This window comes from Chiloscyllium punctatum, chromosome 8 (genome assembly GCF_047496795.1).
Source record: "Chiloscyllium punctatum isolate Juve2018m chromosome 8, sChiPun1.3, whole genome shotgun sequence".
NCBI lineage: Eukaryota > Metazoa > Chordata > Chondrichthyes > Orectolobiformes > Hemiscylliidae > Chiloscyllium > Chiloscyllium punctatum.
Genome location: NC_092746.1, coordinates 126898044 through 126920557, shown reverse-complemented (window position 1 = coordinate 126920557; position 22514 = coordinate 126898044). Strand labels below are relative to the sequence as shown.

At 43.4% G+C, this 22514-nt stretch overlaps 1 protein-coding gene across 3 annotated transcripts in view; it reads right to left on the bottom strand.

Moving 5' to 3' along the window:
- adck5 (aarF domain containing kinase 5) overlaps nt 1–22514 on the bottom strand; it is a 136713-nt gene that overhangs the window by 91001 nt on the left and 23198 nt on the right. For 2 of the 3 annotated variants that reach the window (XM_072576448.1, XM_072576450.1), the window contains exon 2: nt 2061–2164. In XM_072576448.1, coding sequence (XP_072432549.1) covers nt 2061–2164 — 104 coding nt within the window. Of the gene's footprint in view, nt 1–2060; nt 2165–3566; nt 4107–22514 lie in introns of all 3 variants that reach the window. The other variant, XM_072576447.1, reaches the window with a different exon arrangement.

The window sequence follows — 22514 nt, the reverse complement described above, 5'->3', positions numbered from 1 at the left end:
GACCTCAGTGGTGGGAAAGATGCTGGAGTCTATTATAAAGGATGAAATTACAGCACATCTGGATAATAGTAACAGGATAGGACAGAGTCAGCATGGATTTATGAAGGGGAAATCATGCTTGACTAATCTTCTTGAATTTTTTGAGGATGTAACTCGGAAGATGGACGAGGGAGATCCAGTGGATGTAGTGTACCTGGACTTTCAGAAAGCTTTTGATAAAGTCCCACACAAGAGGTTAGTGAGTAAAATTAGGGCGCACGGGATTGGGGGCAAAGTACTAGATTGGATAGAGAATTGGTTGGCTAATAGGAAACAAAGGGTAGTGATTAACGGCTCCATTTCAAAATGGCAGGCAGTGACCAGTGGGGTACCGCAGGGATCCGTGCTGGGACCGCAGCTTTTTACAATATATGTAAATGATATAGAAGATGGTATCAGCAATAACATTAGCAAATTTGCTGATGACACAAAGCTAGGTGGTAGGGTGAAATGTGATGAGGATGTTAGGGGATTACAGGGTGACCTGGACAAGTTAGGTGAGTGGGCAGATGCATGGCAGATGCAGTTTAATGTGGATAAATGTCTGGTTATCCACTTTGGTGGCAAGAACAGGAAGGCAGATTACTACCTCAATGGTATCAAATTAGGTAAAGGGGCTGTTCAGAGAGATCTGGGTGTTCTTGTCCACTAGTCAATGAAGGCAAGCATGCAGGTACAGCAGGTCGTGAAGAAGGCTAATAGCATGCTGGCCTTCATAACAAGAGGGATTGAGTATAGAAGCAAAGAGGTGCTTCTGCAGCTGTACAGGGCCCTGGTGAGACCACACCTGGAGTACTGTGTACAGTTCTGGTCTCCAAATTTGAGGAAAGACATTCTGGCTATTGAGGGAGTGCAGCGTAGGTTCACGAGGTCAATTCCTGGAATGGCAGGATTGCCTTACACGGAAAGACTGAAGCGACTGGGCTTGTATACCCTTGAGTTTAGAAGACTGAGAGGGGATCTGATTGAAACGTATAGGCTTATGAAAGGACTGGACACTCTGGCAGGAGGGAACATATTTCCGTTGATGGGGGAGTGCCGAACCAGAGGACACAACTTAAAAATACGGGGTAGACCATTTAGGACAGAGATGAGGAGAAACTACTTCACCCAGAGAGTGGTGGCTGTGTGGAATGCTCTGCCCCAGGGGGCAGTGGAGGCCCAGTCTCTGGATTCTTTTAAGAAAGAATTGGATAGAGCTCTTAAAGATAGTGGAGTCAAGTGGTATGGAGATAAGGCTGGAACAGGATACTGATTAGGAATGATCAGCCATGATCATATTGAATGGCGGTGCAGGCTCGAAGGGCAGAATGGCCTACTCCTGCATCTATTGTCTATTGTCTATATATCACTTCTGATTTGAAGATGGGCTGTAGTGGCTGCACCAAGGTCCACTTTTTACTTCCTAGTAGTGATCTTTTCTGCTACCTAGTCACTTCTTTTTTTCTCTGCTTTCTCACTATCCACCTCCAGGAGCACTTGTTAACAACAAGGGTTTCCCAAACATCCACTCTGATCCTAGTCAATTTGAAGTCACATTTGCAGACCGCCCTGCATCACAGATGTGGATACTTTGTTTTCCTCATGTTGATAACAAGCTCTTCTAAGGCATGTGTTTGGTGATACAGCCATCATTCATTTGGCTCACATGACACAGTAAACAGCATCACCACCAGCACAAGAGGGCAAATTTGATGGCAATCACTGCATACTGTTGTACTTCCATACTCTGCATTGTCTTGCCTGGAGATGCCTAATATACATCTGTGACAGTGAAAGTGGAAACTGTTTAGCCAGCCAGCCACATACACCAGTCTTCTGACTACAGTCAGGGAGATTGGAAACAATAATGGATAGAAACCAAAATGAGCACAAGATTTCATCAGCATTGCTGATGCATTCTTGGATCTCAAGTAGAGTTACAATGTTTGACTCCAGCCTAGATAGACCAGGTGCCATTTTCCTGTCTGACATTTTCCTATTTCTCATGCAAGAATATGCACCTTGCCTGTATAACATACCTCATGGGTTGGGAGCTAAGCTGTCGCCTGACGATGCTAGAAGGCAATAGTGGCACTTGCCTTGTCCTCTGCAGTAAGGTCCAGTGATGTCTACATAACCATACCTAATCAAAAAAATAAGAAATTAGAATGCAAGTAGCAAGAGTTCCGAAAAAAAGCATCATCGTATTGTTAGTAACTACCCGTATAGTTTTTGAGCTGTTGAAAGTGAATATTTCATCTAGGATTTTCTAAATGAAACTCTTCAACATCTGGGAGACACAACAGATCAAACTAGATACCAAGAACCTCCAATGCCTACCCCAAATTATTAGGAAAAAAAAGACTAAGTGAATCAGAACATCGTGACCACTGTAGCCTTGAAGCACATAATCCAAGTTGATGCTCCAGTGCATGCTCTTGCACTAATGGAAGGCACTGTCTTTTAAATGAGACATTAGATTGAAGGCCTAACTTGCCCTTCAGTGCATGTCAAACAGACTGCGCCAGTAATTGCCTAGATCAAAGGAAATCTCCCCAACATGCTAATTATTTATTCCTTCATCAACAGCAGTAAGACAGGTGAACTGGCCAGTATCACATGGCTGTTTGTTAGTTAGTGTATACTGAAAATGGTAGCTGTATCCCTTATATTAGAGATAGCACTTCAAAAGTACTTCATTACTGTAAACACTTTGGGGTGTACTGAAGGAGTGATAAGACACTACTTAAATACAAATCTTTCCTTAATAAGTTAACACATAAGTTAAAAGTCTAGCATCAAGCTAAAAGGTCTTACAAAAATGCAAATACGAAAGATACAAAGACCAGCAAATGGCCATAGAGCAGCTTAAATGTGCAACTAAAAGGGATTATGAAAGGAAACTTGGCAGGGACAGCAAAATCACTGAAGAAAAACAACATTAGTTACATAAAAGGGTCAGGAGCATTGTTGACCCACTGAAAGATAGAAAGTGAGGGCATTGTTGTACAATTACTTTGCCTCACTATCCACAACCGAAAAAGGAGGATAACTTGCCAGAAGTCACGAGGAAATTAATAGTAAATTGGGAATAAGGATTAAATAAACTTAATGCAAGTAAAACATCAATAATGGCAAATTTAATAGAAATAAAAAGTGACAAATCCCCAGGATCGGACATACTAAAGGAAGTAGAGGAGCACATAGTAGATGCCCTAACTATAATCTTTCAGAGTTCCTTCTTTGATTTGATTTACTTATTGTCACTAAGTATAACAAAAGCTTTGTTTATGAGCAGTATAGGCAGATTATAGTAAGCAAGGACATACCGGTCATGGGGTGAAATAAATTTTAAGACAGAGGCTTACAGGTTACATCGCACAGAGTGTGCACTAGGCAAGATCAACACTAGCAAGATTAGCATTATTTGAATTTAGAGAAAGTCTATTCATTAGTCTAATGACACAGTCAAGAAGAGCTATTCCTGAAGCTGTTGCTGCATATATTCAAGCTTCTGTATAGTCTACCTGAAAGAAGAGCATTACCCAAAGTGTGATGGGGTCTTTGATAATGTTGGCAGCCTTTACGCTGCAACGAGCCATGTAAATGGAGTTCGTGGATGGAAGGTTGGCTTCTGTGATGGTCTGGGCTGTGCATATAATCTTCTGTAGTTTCTTACAGTCATGGGCAGAGCAGTTGCCATACCAAGCCATTATGCACCCAGACAGTTTGCTTTCAAGAGTGCATCTGTAAAAGTTGGTGAGGGTCCTTATGGACATTCCAAATTTCCTGAGCTGCCTGGAGAAAGAGGAGTCATTGTGCCTTCTTAACCGTCGCATCTATGTGGGACGTCCAGAACAGGTTGTCTAAGGAACTTGACGCTGTCCACCCTCTCAACCTCACCTCCACTGATGTAGATAGGGGCGAGTTCTTCTTTCTTTCTTTCTGAAGTCAATTATCAGTTCTTTAGTTTTGCCGACATCGAGAGAGGTTGTTCCCATTTCACCATGATACCAATCCCTGTATCTCCTTTCGGTATTCTGACATGTTGCACCCTCAACTTGCTTCCCCATCCATTTTGGTACCTGCAGTAAATTTGGAACTATTCTAATTGGCTCCAACATGTAAATCATTTATTTAGATTGTAAATCACTTTAGACATAACACTTATCTTGCAGTGTTCCACAGCCTGCCATTCGAAGAATGATCCATTTATTCCTATTCTCTAACAATCTATTGTTATTAAGGTGTCAACGTGTATGTACCTTTGAGAGAGAGAGGACGCTAGCAAGGACTGACAAAGCACACGTTCTTAACAATTAAAAATGTAACATTTGGTTGAAACAAATAGCTAGAGTTGTGTTGCCATGGAACAAAAACAAATTCAAATTTGGCCATTTAAATTATGCCCCAGATACCAAAACCCAATGGAGTTTGAATTTTACTGTTTGGGGAGAACTGCCAAGAGCACCAACAAAATAGGCTGCTAATCGAATAACTCTCTGAAAGGTACCCATCCATAAGAAAAACTGTGCAGCAGAAGACCAAAGAAGAGACAACCCAGGAAAAGAGAGGAAAATCTACAAAGGAGAATCGACAACTGGTGTTGAAATGAGATTATTTTTGTATAAATTTTAATCTGGGTTTTGTTTTAAAATCAGACGTAGAGTAGGAGGTAAAAGATAGATTTAAGAGAAAGGAGTTGTACATACCTGGTGTTTAAATGTTCCCGGTTAGATTTAAATAACATTGTTAATTTTTACTTTAAATAGTGAGATCTGGGATAGTTCTTTGTCTCTTGAAATTTAACAGATTATGGCGCAAAAGACTCTGTCAGGTTTAAATTAGCAGAGGGGTTTACCCAGTGTCATAACACGATACAATTAATACCAAATTCCCTCCAGTCTAACATGCTCTAACTTTAATTTACTAATCTCCTCTGTGGGACTTTATCAAGAAGTCTTATTAATATCCAATAGCTCTATATTAATATTAACTACTACTTGCTCTCCAATTACATAGTAATTTGGTCACTATTTCTGGGAGATTTTCTGTAAAGACAGGTACAAAGTAACAACTTAATTTCTGCATATCATTACTCTCTCCAATAAATCCTTCTCCCCACTTGGGACAGGCCCATAATGAGCCACCTATCCCTTAGCATGTTTGTATCAGCGGGAAATGTCTATCTATTGTAGATCTTTAAATACTAGTGATACACTACAAATCTTCTCAAAACTCGCTAGATTTGGCTCAGGTTGAGGTTCTGGATGTAGGTTTGCTCACTGAGTTGGAAGGTTCATTTTCAGACGTTTCATCATCCAACCGGAACTCAACAAACACATTGACTTGGATCACATTTGCCACCCCCTGAGAAAAAGAACAGGAAATGACAACACCAACCCAAGGAAACCTAAATACAAATAGAAAGAGGGTTATACCACCAGTGCTTCATCCGGATGTTACCTAGTATGGTGAAAAACGTCTGAAACTGAACCTTCCAGCTCAGTGAGCAAACCTACATCCATACATTAAATCTTTTTTGTGCAATTCCCTAAATCACTGTTGCCAACTTGACCTTCAGTTTCCTCTGCTCAGATTTAAGACTGCAGTTTCAGAATCAACAATATAATGCTTAAAACATATAAAATTCTATCATAAATTATTATTTCCCAAAGGTTCCTTTACAGCAAAGTTATTAGTCATTGCTCATTACACATCACAAAATCCAAAACAGCCCGATTCTAAGTTGGCTCAACATACAGCTTCTCAAACCCATCTTGAGGAATTCATCTTTCACAACATTAGACTGACAGAGTTAAGCCAGTCCACAGGCAAAATTTGAGTAATCAATTTTTACTATATTATCTGTATTACTTGCATCTTCAATTTTGAGTTATTTTGCGATTGGGATTTGGATTTGGATCCTCTGCACGGTACTGGAGTTCGAGTCCCCTTGGGTGGGTTTGATTGGGATTTGGATTAAAGTCCCCTAGTGGCGAAATTTGAGGCTCTGAGAGGCTTTGTTCTGGGAGAACAAGTGTGGCCTTGATTGCAGGGTCATGTGGTCGGCTGCAAGGGTTTTCTCTTTTTATAACTGTAACTTCAGTGAGAGGATGCAAAAAAGACAAGAAACATTGAAGTTAAGGTTGTACTAATACTTGGGTTGAAAAAGGAAAGTTTCAATGTAGATTGTGCCACGTGGAGAGTGTGTTTGATGCTTAAAACTTTCCGTTTGTTAAAATACTGGTTCTGAAAATCCTTTTAAAGTAACTTTTTTGCCTTGTTTGAATCAGGATCTCAATTCAATATGTTTTGTGGGCTGTGTAGTGGGGCAGACCTTATTTTTACATTGAAATTGTACAACATTATGACTTTTTAAAATCAAACTTGTAACCTTAAAACAAATTGATAGAGTGCCTTGAGCCCCTGCTTTGTCTGAAATTCTGCAATGAGGTAAAAACAATGACTGCAGATGCTGGAAAGCAAATACTGGATTAGTGGTGCTGGAAGAGCACAGCAGTTCAAGCAGCATCCAACGAGCAGCGAAATTGACGTTTCGGGCAAAAGCCCTTCATCAGGAATAAAGGCAGTGAGCCTGAAGCGTGGAGAGATAAGCTAGAGGAGGGTGGGGGTGGGACACTTCCCAGGGCATCAATGTGGACTTCAACAGCTTCCTCATTTCCCCTTCCTCCACCTCATCCTAGTTTCAAACTTCCAGCTCAGCAATGTCTCCTTGACTTGTCGAACCTGCCTATCTCCTTTTCCACCTATCCACTCCACCCTCTCCTCCTTGCCCTATCACCTTCATCTCCTCCCCCACTCACCCATTGTACTCTATGCTACTCTCTCCCCACCCCCACCCTCCTCTAGCTTATCTCTCCACGCTTCAGGCTCACTGCCTTTATTCCTGATGAAGGGCTTTTGCCCGAAACGTCGATTTCGCTGCTCGTTGGATGCTGCTTGAACTGCTGTGCTCTTCCAGCACCACTAATCCAGTATATGAAATTCTACAATGCCTGTTTAAAAACAGTTGGGTCAGTGGTCATGCTTTAGCCAGATGACAGTACTGTATTAAAATAACTTTGCTGCTGTGTTTATAATGCAGAGTGTTCACAAAAAGAACATTGCTTTTTTAGTTTAAAGTTTTTAAAATTTTCTAGCGAATATCAGAACTTGAGGGTGAACTGTTTAAATTCTGTTAATTATTGTTAAGACTTCATTAGCCCCCTTCATATTGCAAATTCAAAATGTTGATCTCTATCAAAAGGTTGCCACTGTAATTCTGACTTTTATTTGAGAAGTTTCATTTGGATAACATACTTTAAAATATTCTGCATTTGCTTCCCATGAATTTTTGAGATTTAAATGTAAACGGAAACTGCTTCTTCAATTGTTAAAGAACAGGAAACATTTTGTTATTTGCTTACTGTTCCAGACTTTTGAAATTACTTTACTGAAAGCGTTCACATTAGTCAGGTATTAATTCGTTAAAGGAAAATAATTTTTGAATAAACTGAATGGGGTTCCCCTGAGGGTATGATTTTAGGACCATTGATTAGATTAGATTCCCTGCAGTATGGAAATAGGCCCTTCGGCCCAACAAGTCCACATTGACCCACTGAGTAACTGAGATAGGAACTAAATATCCAAGGATATTCTACAATTGGGAGGGATAATCAAAAAGGAAATGGAGGGGTGGGGATGTCATCTTAATGAGGGATGACATCTGTACATTAAAACTGATTTTGGATTGAAAAAAAAATCAAGAGGTCGGTTGGAGAGACAGATAGAAGAGATGAGGAATTTGCAACAGCAAAAGTATGTGATGGATGGCAGTTGTAGGAAAGGGGGTTACGCCAGCTTCCAAGTACTCAATTGTGTTAGGGGATTCAGTAGTCAGAGGTACAGTCAGACGTTTCTGTGGCCAGCAGAGAAAAAGCAGAATGGTGTGTTGCTTCCCTGGTGCCAGGATCAAGGATGTCTCAGAGAGGATGCAGAATGTTCTCACGGGGGAGAGGAGCCAGCAAGAGATCATTGTCCACATTGGAACCAACGACATAGGAAGGGAAAAGGTTGAGATTCTGAAGGGAGATTAGAGAGAGTTAGGCAGCAATTTAAAAAGGAGGTCCTCAAGGGTAGCAATATCTGGATTGCTCCCAGTGCTACGAGCTAGTGAGGGCAGTAACAGGAGAATAGAGCAGATGAATGCATGGCTGAGGAGCTGGTGTTTGGGAGAAGGACTCACATTTTTGGATCACTGGAATCTCTTTTGGGGTAGAAGGATGATTGCACCTAAATTGGAAGGGGACTAATATACTGGCAGGGAGATTTGCTAGAACTGCTTGGGAGGATTTAAACTAGTAAGGTGTGTGGGTGGGACCCAGGGAGATAGTGAGGAAAGAGATCAATCTGAGACTGGTACAGTTGAGAACAGAAGTGAATCAAACAGTCAGGACAGGCAAAGACAAGGTAGGACTAATAAATTAAACTGCATTTATTTCAGTACAAGGGGCCTAACAGGGAAGGCAGATGAACTCCAGGCATGGTTAGGAACATGGGACTGGGATATCATAGCAATTACAGAAACATGGCAGGACCAGCAGCTTAATGTTCCAGGATACCAATACTTCAGGAAGGATAGAAAGGGAGGCAAGAGAGGAGAGGGAGTGGCATTTTTGATAAGGGATAGCATTACAACTGTGCTGAGGGAGGATATTCCCGGAAATACATCCAGTGAAGTTATTTGGGTGGAACTGAGAAATAAGAAAGGGATGATCACCTTATTGGGATTGTATTATGGGCCCCCTAATAGTCAGAGGGAAATTGAGAAACAAACTTGTAAGGAGATCTCAGCTATCTGTAAGAATAATAGGGTAGTTATGGTAGGGGATTTTAACTTTCCAAACAAACATCAACTGGGACTGCTATAGTGTTAAAGGTTTAGATGGAGAGGAATTTCTTAAGTGTGTACAAGACAATTTTCTGATTCAGTATGTGGATGTGCCTACTACAGTAAGTCAAAACCTGACCTACTCTTGAGAAATAAGGCAGGGCAGGTGACTGAGGTGTCAGTGGGGGAGCATTTTGAGGCCAGCAACCATAATTCTATTTGTTTTAAAACAGAGATGGAAAAGGATAGACCAGATCTAAAAGTTGAAGTTCTAAACTGGAGAAAGGCCAATTTTGAAGGTATTAGGAAAGAACTTTTGAAAGCTGATTGGAGACAGATGTTTGCAGGTAAAGGGACGGCTGGAAAATGGGAAGCATTCAGAAATGAGATAACGAGAATCCAGAGAAAGTATATTCCTGTCAGGGTGAAAGGGGAAGGCTGGTAGGTATAGGGAATGCTGGATGACTAAAGAAATTGAGGGTTTGGTTAAGAAAAAGAAGGAAGCATATCAGGTATAGACAGGATAGATCGAGTGAATCCTTAGAAGAGTATAAAAGGAAGTAGGAGTATACTTAAGAGGGAAATGAGGAGGGCAAAAAGGGGACATGAGATATCTTTGGCAAGTAGAATTAAGGAGAATCCAAAAAGGGTTTTTACAAATATATTAAGGACAAAAGGGTAACAAGGGAGAAAATAGGGCCCCTCAAAGATCAGCAAGGCAGCCTTTGTATGGAGCCACAGAAAATGGAGGAGATACAAAATGAATACTTTGCATCAGTATTGACTGTGGAAAAGGATATGGAAGATATAGACTGCAGGGAAATAGTTGGTGAACATCTTGCAAAATGTTCAGATTACAGAGAAGGAAGTGCTGGATGTGTTGAAATGCATAAAAGTGGATAAATGCCGAAGACCTGATCGGGGTACCTGAGACCTCTGTGGGAAACTAGAGAAGTGATTGCTGGGCCTCTTGCTGAGATATTTTATCATCAATAGTCACAGATGAGGTGCCGGAAGACTGAAGGTTGGCAAACGTGGTGCCACTGCTTAAGAAGGACAGTAAAGACAAGCCAGGGAACTATAGACCGGTGAACCTGACCTCAGTGGTGGGCAGGTTGTTGGAGGGAATCCAGAGGGACAGGATGTACATGTATTTGGAAAGGCAAGGACTGATTAAGGATAGTCAACATGGCTTTGTGCGTGGGAAACCATGTCTCTCAAACTTGACCGAGTTTTTTGAAGAAGTAACAAAGAGGATTGATGAGGACAGAGCAGTAGATGTGATCGATGTGGACTTTAGTAAGGCGTTCAAATAGGTTCCCTATGGGAGACTGATTAGCAAGGTTAGATCTCATGGAATACAGGGAGAACCTGCCATTTGGATACAGATCAGGCTCAAAGGTAGATGGTGGGAGGGTTGTTTTTCAGACTGGAGGCCTGTGAACAGTGGAGTGCCACAAGGATCGGTGCTGGGTCCTCTACTTTTTGTCATTTACATAAATGATTTGGATTTAAGCATAAGAGGTACAATTAGTAAGTTTGCAGATGACACCAAAGTTGGAGGCGTAGTGGATAGCAAAGAGCGTTATCTCAGATTACAAAAAAATCTGGACCAGATGGGCCAATGGGCTAAGTGGCAGATGGAGTTTAATTCAGATAAATGTGGGGTGCTGCATTTTGGGAAAGCAAATCTTAGCAGGACTTATACACTTAATAGTAAGGTCCGAGGGAGTGTTGTTGAACAAAGAGACCTTGGAGTGCAGGTGCATAGTTCCTTGAAAGTGGAGTCGCAGGTAGATAGGATAGTGAAGGCGGTGTTTGGTTTGCTTTCCTTTATTGGTCAGAGTAAAGAATACAGGAGTTGGGAGGTCATGTTGTGGCTGTGTAGGACATTGGTTAGGCCACTGGTGGAATATTGTGAGCAATTCTGGTCTCTTTCCTATCGGAAAGATGTTGTGAAAAAGGATTCAGAAAAGATTTACAAGGATGTTGCCAGGGTTAGATGATTTGAGCTATAGGGAGAGGCTGAACAGGCTGGGGCTGAGGGGTGACCTTATAGAGGTTTACAAAATTATGAGGGGCGTGGATAGGATAAATAAACAAAGTCTTTTCCCTGGGGTGGGGGAAGAGCCCAGAACTAGAGGGCATAGGTTTAGGGTGAGAGGGAAAGGTATATAGGAGCAACTTTTTAACAGAGGGTGGGGTACGTGTACAGAATGAGTTGCCAGAGGAAGTTGTGGAGGCTGGTATAATTGCAACATTTAAGAGGCATTTGGATGGGTATATGAACAGGAAGAGTTTGGAGGGATATGGGCCGGGTGCTGGCAGGGGAGTAGGGATAACCCTAGTAACTATAGGCTGGTGTGTCTCACTTCTGTTGTGGGCAAAGTCTTAGAGAGAATTGTAAGGGATAGGATTTATGATCATCTGGATAGGAATAATGTGATCAAGGATAGTCAGCATGGTTTGGTGAAGGGCAGGTCGTGCCTCACGAACCTTATTGAATTCTTTGAGAAGGTGACTAAGGAGGTGGACGAGGGGAAAGCGGTATATGTAGTGTATATGGATTTTAGTAAGGAGTTTGATAAGGTTCCCCATGGTAGGCTGTTGCAAAAAATACGGAGGTAGAGCATTGAGGGTGAGTTGGAGGTTTGGATTAGGAATTGGCTGGCTGGAAGAAGACAGAGGGTAGTAGTTGATGGTAAAGGTTCATCTTGGAGTGCAGTTACGAGCGGTGTTCCGCAAGGATCTGTTTTGGGACCATTGTTGTTTGTCTTTTTTATAAATGACCTGGAGGGGGGGCTAGAAGGTTGGGTGAGCAAGTTTGCGGATGATACTGAAAGTCGGTGGAGTTGTTGACAGTGAGGAAGGATGTGGCAGGTTACAGCGGGATATAGATAAGCTGCAGAGCTGGGCAGAAAGGTGGCAAATGGAGTTCAATGTAGCTAAGTCTGAGGTGATTCACGTTGGTAAGAGTAACAAAAAGATGGGGTACTGGGCTAATGGTCGGATACTTGGTAGTGTGGAAGAGCAGAGGGATCTTGGTGTCCATGTACACAGATCTCTGAAAGTTGCCACCCAGGTAAATAGTGCTGTGAAGAAGGCATATGGCGTACTGGCTTTTATTGGCAGAGGAATTGAGTTCCGGAGCCCTGAGGTCATGTTGCAGTTGTATAACACTCTGGTGCGGCCGCATCTGGAGTATTGTGTGTAGTTTTGGTCGCCATACTATAGGAAAGATGTGGAGGCACTGGAACGGGTGCAGAGGAGGTTTACCAGGATGTTGCCTGGTATGGTAGGAAGATCGTATGAGGAAAGGCTGAGGCACTTGGGGCTATTTTCATTGGAGAAAAGAAGGTTTAGAGGTGATTTGATAGAGGTGTACATGATGATTAGGGGTTTAGATAGGGTTGACCATGAGAACCTTTTTCCACGTATGGAGTCAGCTATTATGAGTTAGCTTTAAATTAAGGGGTGGTAGGTATAGGACAGATGTTCGGGGTAGATTCTTTACTCAGCGAGTCGTGAGTTCATGGAATGCCCTGCCTGTAGCAGTGGTGGACTCTCCCTCTTTATGGGCATTGGATAGACACGGAGGATAGTGGGCTAGTGTAGGTTAGGTGGGCTTGGATCGGCGCAACATCGAGGGCCAAAGGGCCTGTACTACGCTGTATTTTTCTATGTTCTATGTTCTAGGTGGGACTAGATTGGGTTGGGATATCTGGTCAGCATGGACAGGTTGGATCGAAGGGTCTGTTTCCATGCTGTACATCTCCATGACTATGACTCTATATAGAATCAGTTTAGGTGGAGCTGGGAAAGAGCAAGAGGAAGTAAATGTTGATGGGAATAAATATAGAAAATCCTGCAGTAACTCAGCTGGTCTAGCAGCATCTGTGGAAAGAGAAACAAAGTTAACATTTCCAGTCCAATGACTCCTCTTCAATTGGGCTCAAATGTTAAATCTGTTTAGCTCTCTGCAGACCTATTGAGTTTCTCCAGCATTGTGTATTTTAGTTCAAATTTTCAGCATCCACATAGTATGTTATTTGAAAGCAGAGACAGAGGGTTAGATTTGTGTTCGGTCCTATTGCTTAGTGTGAATTCTGAGTTACTAGAGTGGCAGCATTCAGTCAGGGCTTACCAGTACTTTACTGCATCTTCAGTTCTCATCAATGCCAACTGCAGATTACCAGATTTTATTTACATTCCACCGAGAACTGCTCTGATAATCTTTTTGTGACTGAACAATTTGTTGATCATTCCTTCAAGAATCAATAGTTGCTGTTCAACTTGCTCCATTAATACAGCAAAGCAATTTGTAGAACCTTGGGCCCAAAATTCTCTGCTTTAAAATTCCCATCCCCACCAGCCAATGTTCTTGGCCTTTTGTTCTGACCTGAGCCCAAAGAACGGTATGTTATCTTTATCTCTGGTTTAGTTGTGACACCTTTGGATCGAGTGCTCATTGCGCCAATAAAAACAAACTTTTTGGAAACATTTATTATATCAGACAGAACCTACAGAGCAGAAATGTCAACACATTCAGGTGGTTATGGGGTTTGACTAAGAATTAGGATAACTAAATATGCCTTCCTACATCCACAGGTTCCACCTAATCCAGTATTTCCAAATCTGTTGGTCTTTAAATGAGATTGTAGCGTGCAGCAACTCAAAGCTTTGTCGACAGCACCTATAGCAAATGGTAGTATCGTTTTTATATTATTACACTTATAGATTGTTCACCCAAGTTTCTAGTCTAACTACACATTCAAATCCCATTATGAAAATTGAGAAACTGACTTCATAAATTACACTGGGAAATAAAAAGTTAATCGTGGCTAAATACTGATTGGAATTTAAAAAATCAATTTGGCTCACTGACATCCTTTAGGGAATGATGTTGCCAGCCCTGAGGTCAAGCCTCCATGCGACCAAATATATTCTGAACAGGAACATCGGAAATAGAACCTCAGAGCTACAATGGACATTTGGCCACGAGCCAGCCATTCAATAAGATCATGGCCATTCTGGTTGTTATGGTCTCAGCTTCACTTCACTGTCAATAACCAATCACTCTTGATTCCCTTGTCTCCCAAACATCTATCTTACCAAGCCTTTTAAAAAAAAAAACTGTCTCCACTGCTTTCTGAAAAAAATTCCAAACTCTAAAGGTTGGGGACAAAATTCTTATCTCTCGCTCTCAAACAGGAAACCTTTTTTAAAAACGAAACTGTATTCCCTAATTTCAGTTTCCTCTGTATATTCTCCTCAAAACATACAAACTTCAATACAATCAGCTGTATTTCTTCAAAAATTAATTGGTACAGGTCTAACCTGTTCAGCCTTTCTCAATTGGAGAGTTGAGTCAAGTGAACCTTCTCATAATTACTTTAAGAGCACTTCAACCTTGTCTCGAATTAGGAGAACAAAACCATACACAGTGCTCCAAACTTGGTCTCAACAACACCCTGAACTGCCACAGTAAAAGTTCCCTCGTTTGCATTCCATTTACCTGGCAATAAACAGCAACATTCCATTTGCTTTCAACATCACTTATTGTACCTGTATAGTGATTATGTGATTCACATACCAGGATAGCCAGATACCTCTGCAACTCAAGACTTCTGCATTTTAATATTACTTTCTGATTCTTCCAGTCAAAGTGAAAAAGTTCGTATTTATTCATATATTCCAATCTGCCAAATTTTTGCCCACCTACTTTTTAAACTCATCTGTACCCCTTTGCAGACTATCTCCTGCTCAAAGAAAATTTACAGCCCAGGAAACAGGCCCTTCGATCCTCCAAGCCTGAGGTGATCCAAGTCCACTGTCTAAACCTATCGCCCAGTTCTTAAGCATCTATATCCCTCTGCTCCCCACCTACTCATGCATTTGTCCAGATGCACCTTAAGTGAATCTACCATGCCTGCCTCTGCTAGCAACATGTTCAAGGTACCTACCACCCTCCGTGTAAAGTACTTGCCACGTATATCCCCCTTAAACTGGTCAGACATGGCACAATGCAACAAAGTTGTTGTTGTGGTTCTGTTCACCGAGCTGGGAATTTGTGTTGCAGACGTTTCGTTCCCTGTCTAGGTGACATCTTCAGTGCTTGGGAGCCTCCTGTGAAGCGCTTCTGTGATATTTCCTCCGGCATTTATAGTGATTTGTATCTGCCGCTTCCGGTGGTCAGTTCCAGCTGTCCGCTGCAGTGGCTGGTATATTGGGTCCAGGTCGATGTGCTTATTGATTAAATATGTGGATGAGTGCCATGCCTCTAGGAATTCCCTGGCTGTTGTGTGTTTGGCTTGTCCTATAATAGTAGTGTTGTCCCAGTCGAACTCATGTTGCTTGTCATCTGCGTGTGTGGCTACTAAGGATAGCTGGTCGTGTCGTTTTGTAGCTAGTTGGTGTTCATGGATATGGATCGTTAGCTGTCTTCCTGTTTGTCCGATGTCGTGTTTTGTGCAGTCCTTGCATGGGATTTTGTACACTATGTTGGTTTTGCTCATGCTGGGTATCGGGTCCTTCGTCCTGGTGAGTTGTTGTCGGAGAGTGGCTGTTGGTTTGTGTGCTGTTATGAGTCCTAGTGGACACAGTAGTCTGGCTGTCAGTTCGGAAATGCTCTTGGATGTATGGTAGTGTGGCTAGTCCTTTGGGTTGCGGCATGTCCTCGTTCCGTTGTCTTTCTGTTAGGCATCTGTGATGAAATTGCGCGGGTATCCGTTTTTGGTGAATACATTGTATAGGTGCTCTTCTTCCTCTTTTTGCAGTTCTGGTGTACTGCAGTGTGTTGTGGCTCATTTGAATGGTGTCTTGATGCAACTTCTTTTGTGTGTGTTGGGGTGGTTGCTTTCGTAGTAGCCACACACTCAGATGACAAGCAACATGAGTTCGACTGGGACAACACTACTATTATAGGACAAGCCAAACAGAGAACAGCCAGGGAATTCCTAGAGGCATGGCACTCATCCACAGATTCAACCAATAAGTACATCGACCTGGACCCAATATACCGACCACTGCAGCGGACAGCTGGAACTGACAACCGGAAGCGGCAGAGACAAACCATTATAAATGCCGGAGGAAACATCACAGAAGCGCTTCACAGGAGGCTCCCAAGCACTGAGGATGTCATCTAGACAAGGGACGAAACGTCTGCAACACAAATTCCCAGATCGGCAAACAGAACCACAACAACGAGCACCCGAGCTATAAATCTTCTCACAAACTTTGAGCAACAAAGTGGTCTTCGTTTTTGTTTAAAATAGAGGCAGACTCCATCTGCCAGTCCTCAGCCCATTGACCCAATTGATCAAGCCTACTTTGTAATCCTAGATAACCTTCTTCACTGTCCACTATACCACCAATTTTGGTGTCATTCCCAAATTTACGAACCAGGCCTCCTATATTCTCATCCAAATCATTTATACAAATGACAAAAAAAAAGGGGGTACGCAATACTGAGCCCTGCGGAATGCCATGGGCCACAGACCTCCAGTCCGACTAACAACCCTCCATCACCACTGCCTACTTTAGGCTAAAGGGATCAAAGGGCATGGGAAGAAAGTGAGGACAGGGCACTGAGTTAGAAGATACACCATCATATTGAGTGACAGAGGGCTTTTTTCTATGTTTCTATGCCCTTTGAGTTGGAGGAAGAACTTATCAACAGAGAGATTGTGTTCAGAGATGCACATAGGGGCCTGGAAGCAGAGAGTATGAATGACTCCCAAAGGAAATTGGATGGTGACTTGAAGGCAATTTAACTGGCAAAATACAGGTTCAATTACCCACAGCAGCTTCTTGATGGGTCAAATCGCATCCTTGTGATGAAAGCACAGCAAGTTCCCACAGGCAATGATAAAGCAATGTATCTTAAGAATCTTCTCCAATAAGCTCTCTACCACTGATGTAAGGCTGACCAGCCTGTACCTTCCTGGATTATCCATAGTTCCCTTGTTAAACAAAAAAGGAACAACACTAGCTATTCTACAGTCATTTGGGACCGCTCCTGTGACTAAATAGGATACAAAGGTTTCATACAAGGTGCCAGTAATTTCCTCCCTCAGTATTCAGGGACAGATCCCATCAGATCCTGAGAAATTGTCTACCTTAATGCCTTCCAATACTGTACCTCCTTTTTATACTGATATTCCATGTCAATGAACCCAACTAGACTTACCATCCACCAGGTCCTTCCTTGTGAAAAAAAACACAAATTATTTTGTTAAGGACCCCAACCACTTCCTCCAGCTCCATGCATAAATTCTCTCCTTTGTCCTTGGGGGGACCTACCCTTTCCCTAGCTACCCTCTTGCTCCTTATACAAGTTTAAAATTCCTTTCTATTTTCCTTAACCTTGTTTACCAAGGACATTGAATAGAACATAGAACAATACAGCACAGAACAGGCCCTTCGGCCCACGATGTTGTGCCGAACTTCTATCCTAGATTAAGCACCCATCCATGTACCTATCCAAATGCCGCTTAAAGGTCGCCAATGATTCTGACTCTACCACTCCCACGGGCAGCGCATTCCATGTCCCCACCACTCTCTGGGTAAAGAACCCACCCCTGACATCTCCCCTATACCTTCCACCCTTCACCTTAAATTTATGTCCCCTTGTAACACTCTGTTGTACCCGGGGAAAAGGTTTCTGACTGTCGACTCTATCTATTCCTCTGATCATCTTATAAACCTCTATCAAGTCATCCCTCATCCTTCGCCGTTCCAACGAGAAAGGCAGAGAACTCTCAACCTATCCTCGTACGACCTATTCTCCATTCCAGGCAACATCCTGGTAAGTCTTCTCTGCACCCTCTCCAAAGCTTCCACATCTTTCCTAAAGTGAGGCGACCAGAACTGCACACAGTACTCCAAATGTGGCCTAACCAAAGTCCTGTACAGCTGCAACATCACTTCACGACTCTTGAATTCAATCCCTCTGCTAATGAACGATAATACACCATAGGCCTTCTTACAAACTCTATCCACCTGAGTGGCAACCTTCAAAGATCTATGTACATAGACCCCAAGATCCCTCTGTTCCTCCACCTGACTAAGAACCCTACCATTAACCCTGTATTCCGCATTCTTATTTGTTCTTCCAAAATGGACAACCTCACACTTGGCAGGGTTGAACTCCATCTGCCACTCCTCAGCCCAGCTCTGCATCATATCTAAGTCCCTTTGCAAACGACAAATGCCCTCCTCACTGTCCACAACTCCACCTATCTTCGTATCATCTGCAAATTTACTGACCCACCCTTCGACTCCCTCATCCAAGTCATTAATAAAAATTACAAACAGCAGAGGACCCAGAACTGATCCCTGCGGAACTCCACTTGTAACTGGGCTCCAGGCTGAATATTTACCATCTACCACCACTCTCTGCCTTCGACCGGTTAGCCAGTTTTCTATCCAATTGGCCAAATTTCCCTCTATCCCATGCCTCCTGACTTTCCGCATAAGCCTACCATGGGGAACCTTATCAAATGCCTTACTAAAATCCATGTACACTACATCCACTGCTCTACCCTCATCCACATGCTTGGTCACCTCCTCGAAGAATTCAATAAGACTTGTAAGGCAAGACCTACCCTTCACAAATCCATGCTGGCTGTCCCTAATCAAGCAGTGTCTTTCCAGATACTCGTAAATCCTATCCCTCCGTACCCTTTCTATTACTTTGCCTACCACCGAAGTAAGTCTAACTGGCCTGTAATTCCTGGGGTTATCCCTATTCCCTTTTTTGAACAGGGGCACAACATTCGCTACTCTCCAGTCCCCTGGTACCACCCCCGTTGACAGTGAAGACGAGAAGATCATTGCCAACGGTACTGCAATTTCCTCTCTTGCTTCCCACATAATCCTAGGATATATCCCGTCAGGCCCGGGGGACTTGTTTATCCTCAAGTTGTTCAAAATGTCCAACACATCTTCCTTCCTAACAAGTATCTCTTCTAGCTTACCAGTCCGTTTCACACTCTCCTCTTCAACAATACGGTCCCTCTCGTTCATAAATACTGAAGAGAAGTACTTGTTCAAGACCTCTCCTATCTCTTCCGACTCAATACACAATCTCCCACTACTGTCCTTGATCGGACCTACCCTCGTTCTCGTCATTCTCAGGTTTCTCACATACGCATAAAATGCCTTGGGGTTATCCTTGATCCTATCCGCCAAGGATTTTTCATGCCCTCTCTTAGCTCTCCTAATCCCTTTCTTCAGGTCCCTTCTGGCTATCCTGTATCCCTCCACTGCTCTGTCTGAACCCTGTTTCCTCAACCTTATGTAAGCCTCCTTCTTCCTCTTTACCAGCCATTCAACCTCCCTCGTCAACCAAGGCTCCCTCACACGACCATTTCTTTCCAGCCTGATAGGTACATACATATCAAGGACACGTCGTATCTGCTCCTTGAAAAAGTTCCACATTTCCACCACATACTTCCCTGACAGCTTATGCTCCCAACTTATGCTCCTCAAATCCTGTCTTACAGCATCGTAATTTCCCTTCCCCCAATTGTAAAATCTACCTTGTTGTGCGCACCTATCTCTCTCCATAACCAAGGTGAAAGTCACAGAATTGTGGTCACCATCACAAAAATGTTCACCCACTAACAAGCCCATCACTTGTCCCAGTTCATTACAGAGTACCAAATCCAATATGGCCTCCCCTCTGGTCGGACAATCTATATACTGAGTTAGAAAAGCTTCCTGGACACACTGCAAAAACACCGCCCCATCCAATCTACTTGATCTAAAGAGCTTCCAATCAATATTTGGGAAGTTGAAGTCGCCCATGACTACGACCCTGTGGCTTCTGCACCTTTCCAAAATCTGTTTCCCAATCTGTTTCTCCACATCTCTGCTGCTATTGGGGGGCCTATAGTAAACACCCAACAAGGTGACTGCTCCTTTCCTATTTCTGACTTCAGCCCATACTACCTCCAAAGGCAGATCCCCCTCAAACTTCCTTTCTGCAGCCGTTATACCATTTCTAATTAGCAATGCCACCCCCCCCTCCTTTTTTACCACCCTCCCTAATCTTACTGAAACATCTGTAACCAGGAACCTCCAACAGCCATTCCTGTCCCTCATCTATCCACGTTTCCGTGATGGCCACAACATCGTAGTCCCAGGTACCGATCCACGCCTTAAGTTCACCCACCTTATTTCTGATACTCCTTGCATTGAAGTATACGCACTTGAGCCCATCTCTGTGTCTGCAAGTATTCCCTGTCAGTGCTACCTTCTCCGCAGCCTCCCTACAGTCTTGGACATCCTGACACACAGCTAGCTTACTTGCTGGACTACAAGTCCGGATCCCATCCCCCTGCCAAATTAGTTTAAACCCCTCCGAAGAGTGCTAGCAAACCTACCCCCCAGGATATTGGTGCCCTTCTGGTTCAGGTGCAACCCGTCCTGTTTGTACAGGTCCCACCTTCCCCAGAATGCAATCCAATTGTCCAAATACCTGAAGCCCTCCTTCCTACACCACCCTTGCAGCCACGTGTTCAACTGCACTCTCTCCCTATTCCTTGCCTCACTGTCACGTGGCACCGGCAACAACCCAGAGATGACGACTCTGTCTGTCCTAGCTTTTAGCTTCCAGCCTAACTCCCTGAGCTCTTGAATGACCTCCCCACCCCTCTTCCTACCTATGTCGTTGGTGCCAATGTGTACCACCACTTCTGGCTGCACACCCTCCCCCTTAAGGATTCTGAAGACACGGTCCGAGACGTCTCGGACCCTGGCACCCGGGAGGCAACAAACCATCCGAGAGTCTCGCCCATGTCCACAGAACCGCCTGTCCGTCCCTCTAACTAGAGAGTCTCCTATAACAAGCGCTCTCCTCCTCTCCCCCTTTCCCTTCTGAGTCTCAGAGCCAGACCTCACGCCACAGACCCCTTCACTGCAGCTTACACCTGCAAGGCTGTTCCCCCCCCCAACAGTTTCCAAAGCTGTATACTTATTATTTAGGGGAACGACCAAAGGGGAACCCTGCACTGCCTGCTTCTTCCCCTTCCCACTAACTGTTACCCAGCTACCTCTGTTTTCCGGCGTAACTATGTCCCTGTAGCTTCTATCAATCACCCTCTCAGCCTCTCGAATAATCCTCAGTTCATCCAACTCCAGTTCCAGTTCCCTAACTCGTTCGGTGAGGAGCAGGATCTGACTGCATTTCCTGCAGACGAAGTCGGCAGGAGTATCGGTGGTCACCCCTACCTCAAACATCCTGCAGGAGGAACATTCCACCGCCTGCGCTGCCATGACTGTACACTGTCTCCAAAACAAGAACACTTTCATGGCCCCTTTTACACTCTGTTCCTTCCTTTTATGATCTGATGAAAAACTCCATCACTGACCTGTGATCCTACTTTCTTGTTACTTCCAGTAAGATGGAAGCGTGGGGCTCCTCAGCCTGAGAATATTCCCCTCCGTCAGTTTTTGTTTCTTTCTTTTTTTAAAAAGTCTCTATTTTATTTTACCTCCCTCTTGAAGAGGAGCTCAGTTGCAGAAACAGCATCGGCAGCAGTGAGCGGCTTGGACTCATGGCAGCAACGGAGGTGGGTTTGGGTTCCTGGCAGCTTCTACCATTGTCAAGGCAGTTTGAGTGCTGACTCATGGTTGCTGCTGCAGAGACAAGTTTGGGTTTCCAGCAGCATCTGTCCACAGAACAGATTCATGGAAGCGGCTAGTTTGGGATCAGCATGAGCTCCAGTGGTTGCTTTGGCAAGGTAGGCTCGAAGCAAACCATGGCGGTAGCAGAGTAGAGTTTAGGCTGTTTCAGTTCCTGACAGCATTGACAAGATCCAACGAGGAATCAGTAGCAAGGGTACAGGTGGAGGAGAAATGGTGCTGAAGAGTGGCAACTTTTGTTCCAGTGGCAGCAGCACAGCAAAGGGAACTTGTGCCAGGCCATCAGACCCATAACAGAGCACTTAACAAGGAGGACTATGAAGTTCGACAATTCCTTTATTTCTTCATTTTTCTGCCCTTATATTCTACATTTCGGTTTATTTTTCAGTGTTTTAAAATAGTGCCAGAATTACAACACTTTTCGCTGTATTTTGTAACAAGACACGTGAAACAAACTAAATAAATAAATAAATGTCCTTTGCCTTTGGCTTATAATTTTCTAAGCAACTGAATCTCATGTTTTAAATTAAAACCCTATCTATAGCCTTAGTTATGTGATTGGCCAGGAATCTGGTCCCAGCATAATTCAGATGGAGGCTATCCCACTGCAACAGCAGCCTCCCCTTCCCCATTACTGGTGCCATTGTCCCATGAATTTGAACCCATTTCTCCAACATTAATCTTTGAACCACTCATTTACCTCTTTAATCTCATTGATCCTGTGACAATAAGCTCATAGGTCAATTTCCCTGGAGAGTCAGAGGCTGAGGGGTGACCGCAGAAATTTGTAAAGTCATGAGGGGCTTGGATAGGATAAATAGACAAAGTCTTTTCCCTGGGGTGGGGAGCCCAGAACTAGAGGGCATAGGTTTAGGGTGAGAGGGGAAAATATAAAAAGGGACTTAAGGGGCAACTTTTTCACACAGAGGGTGGTAGGTGTATGGAAGGAGTT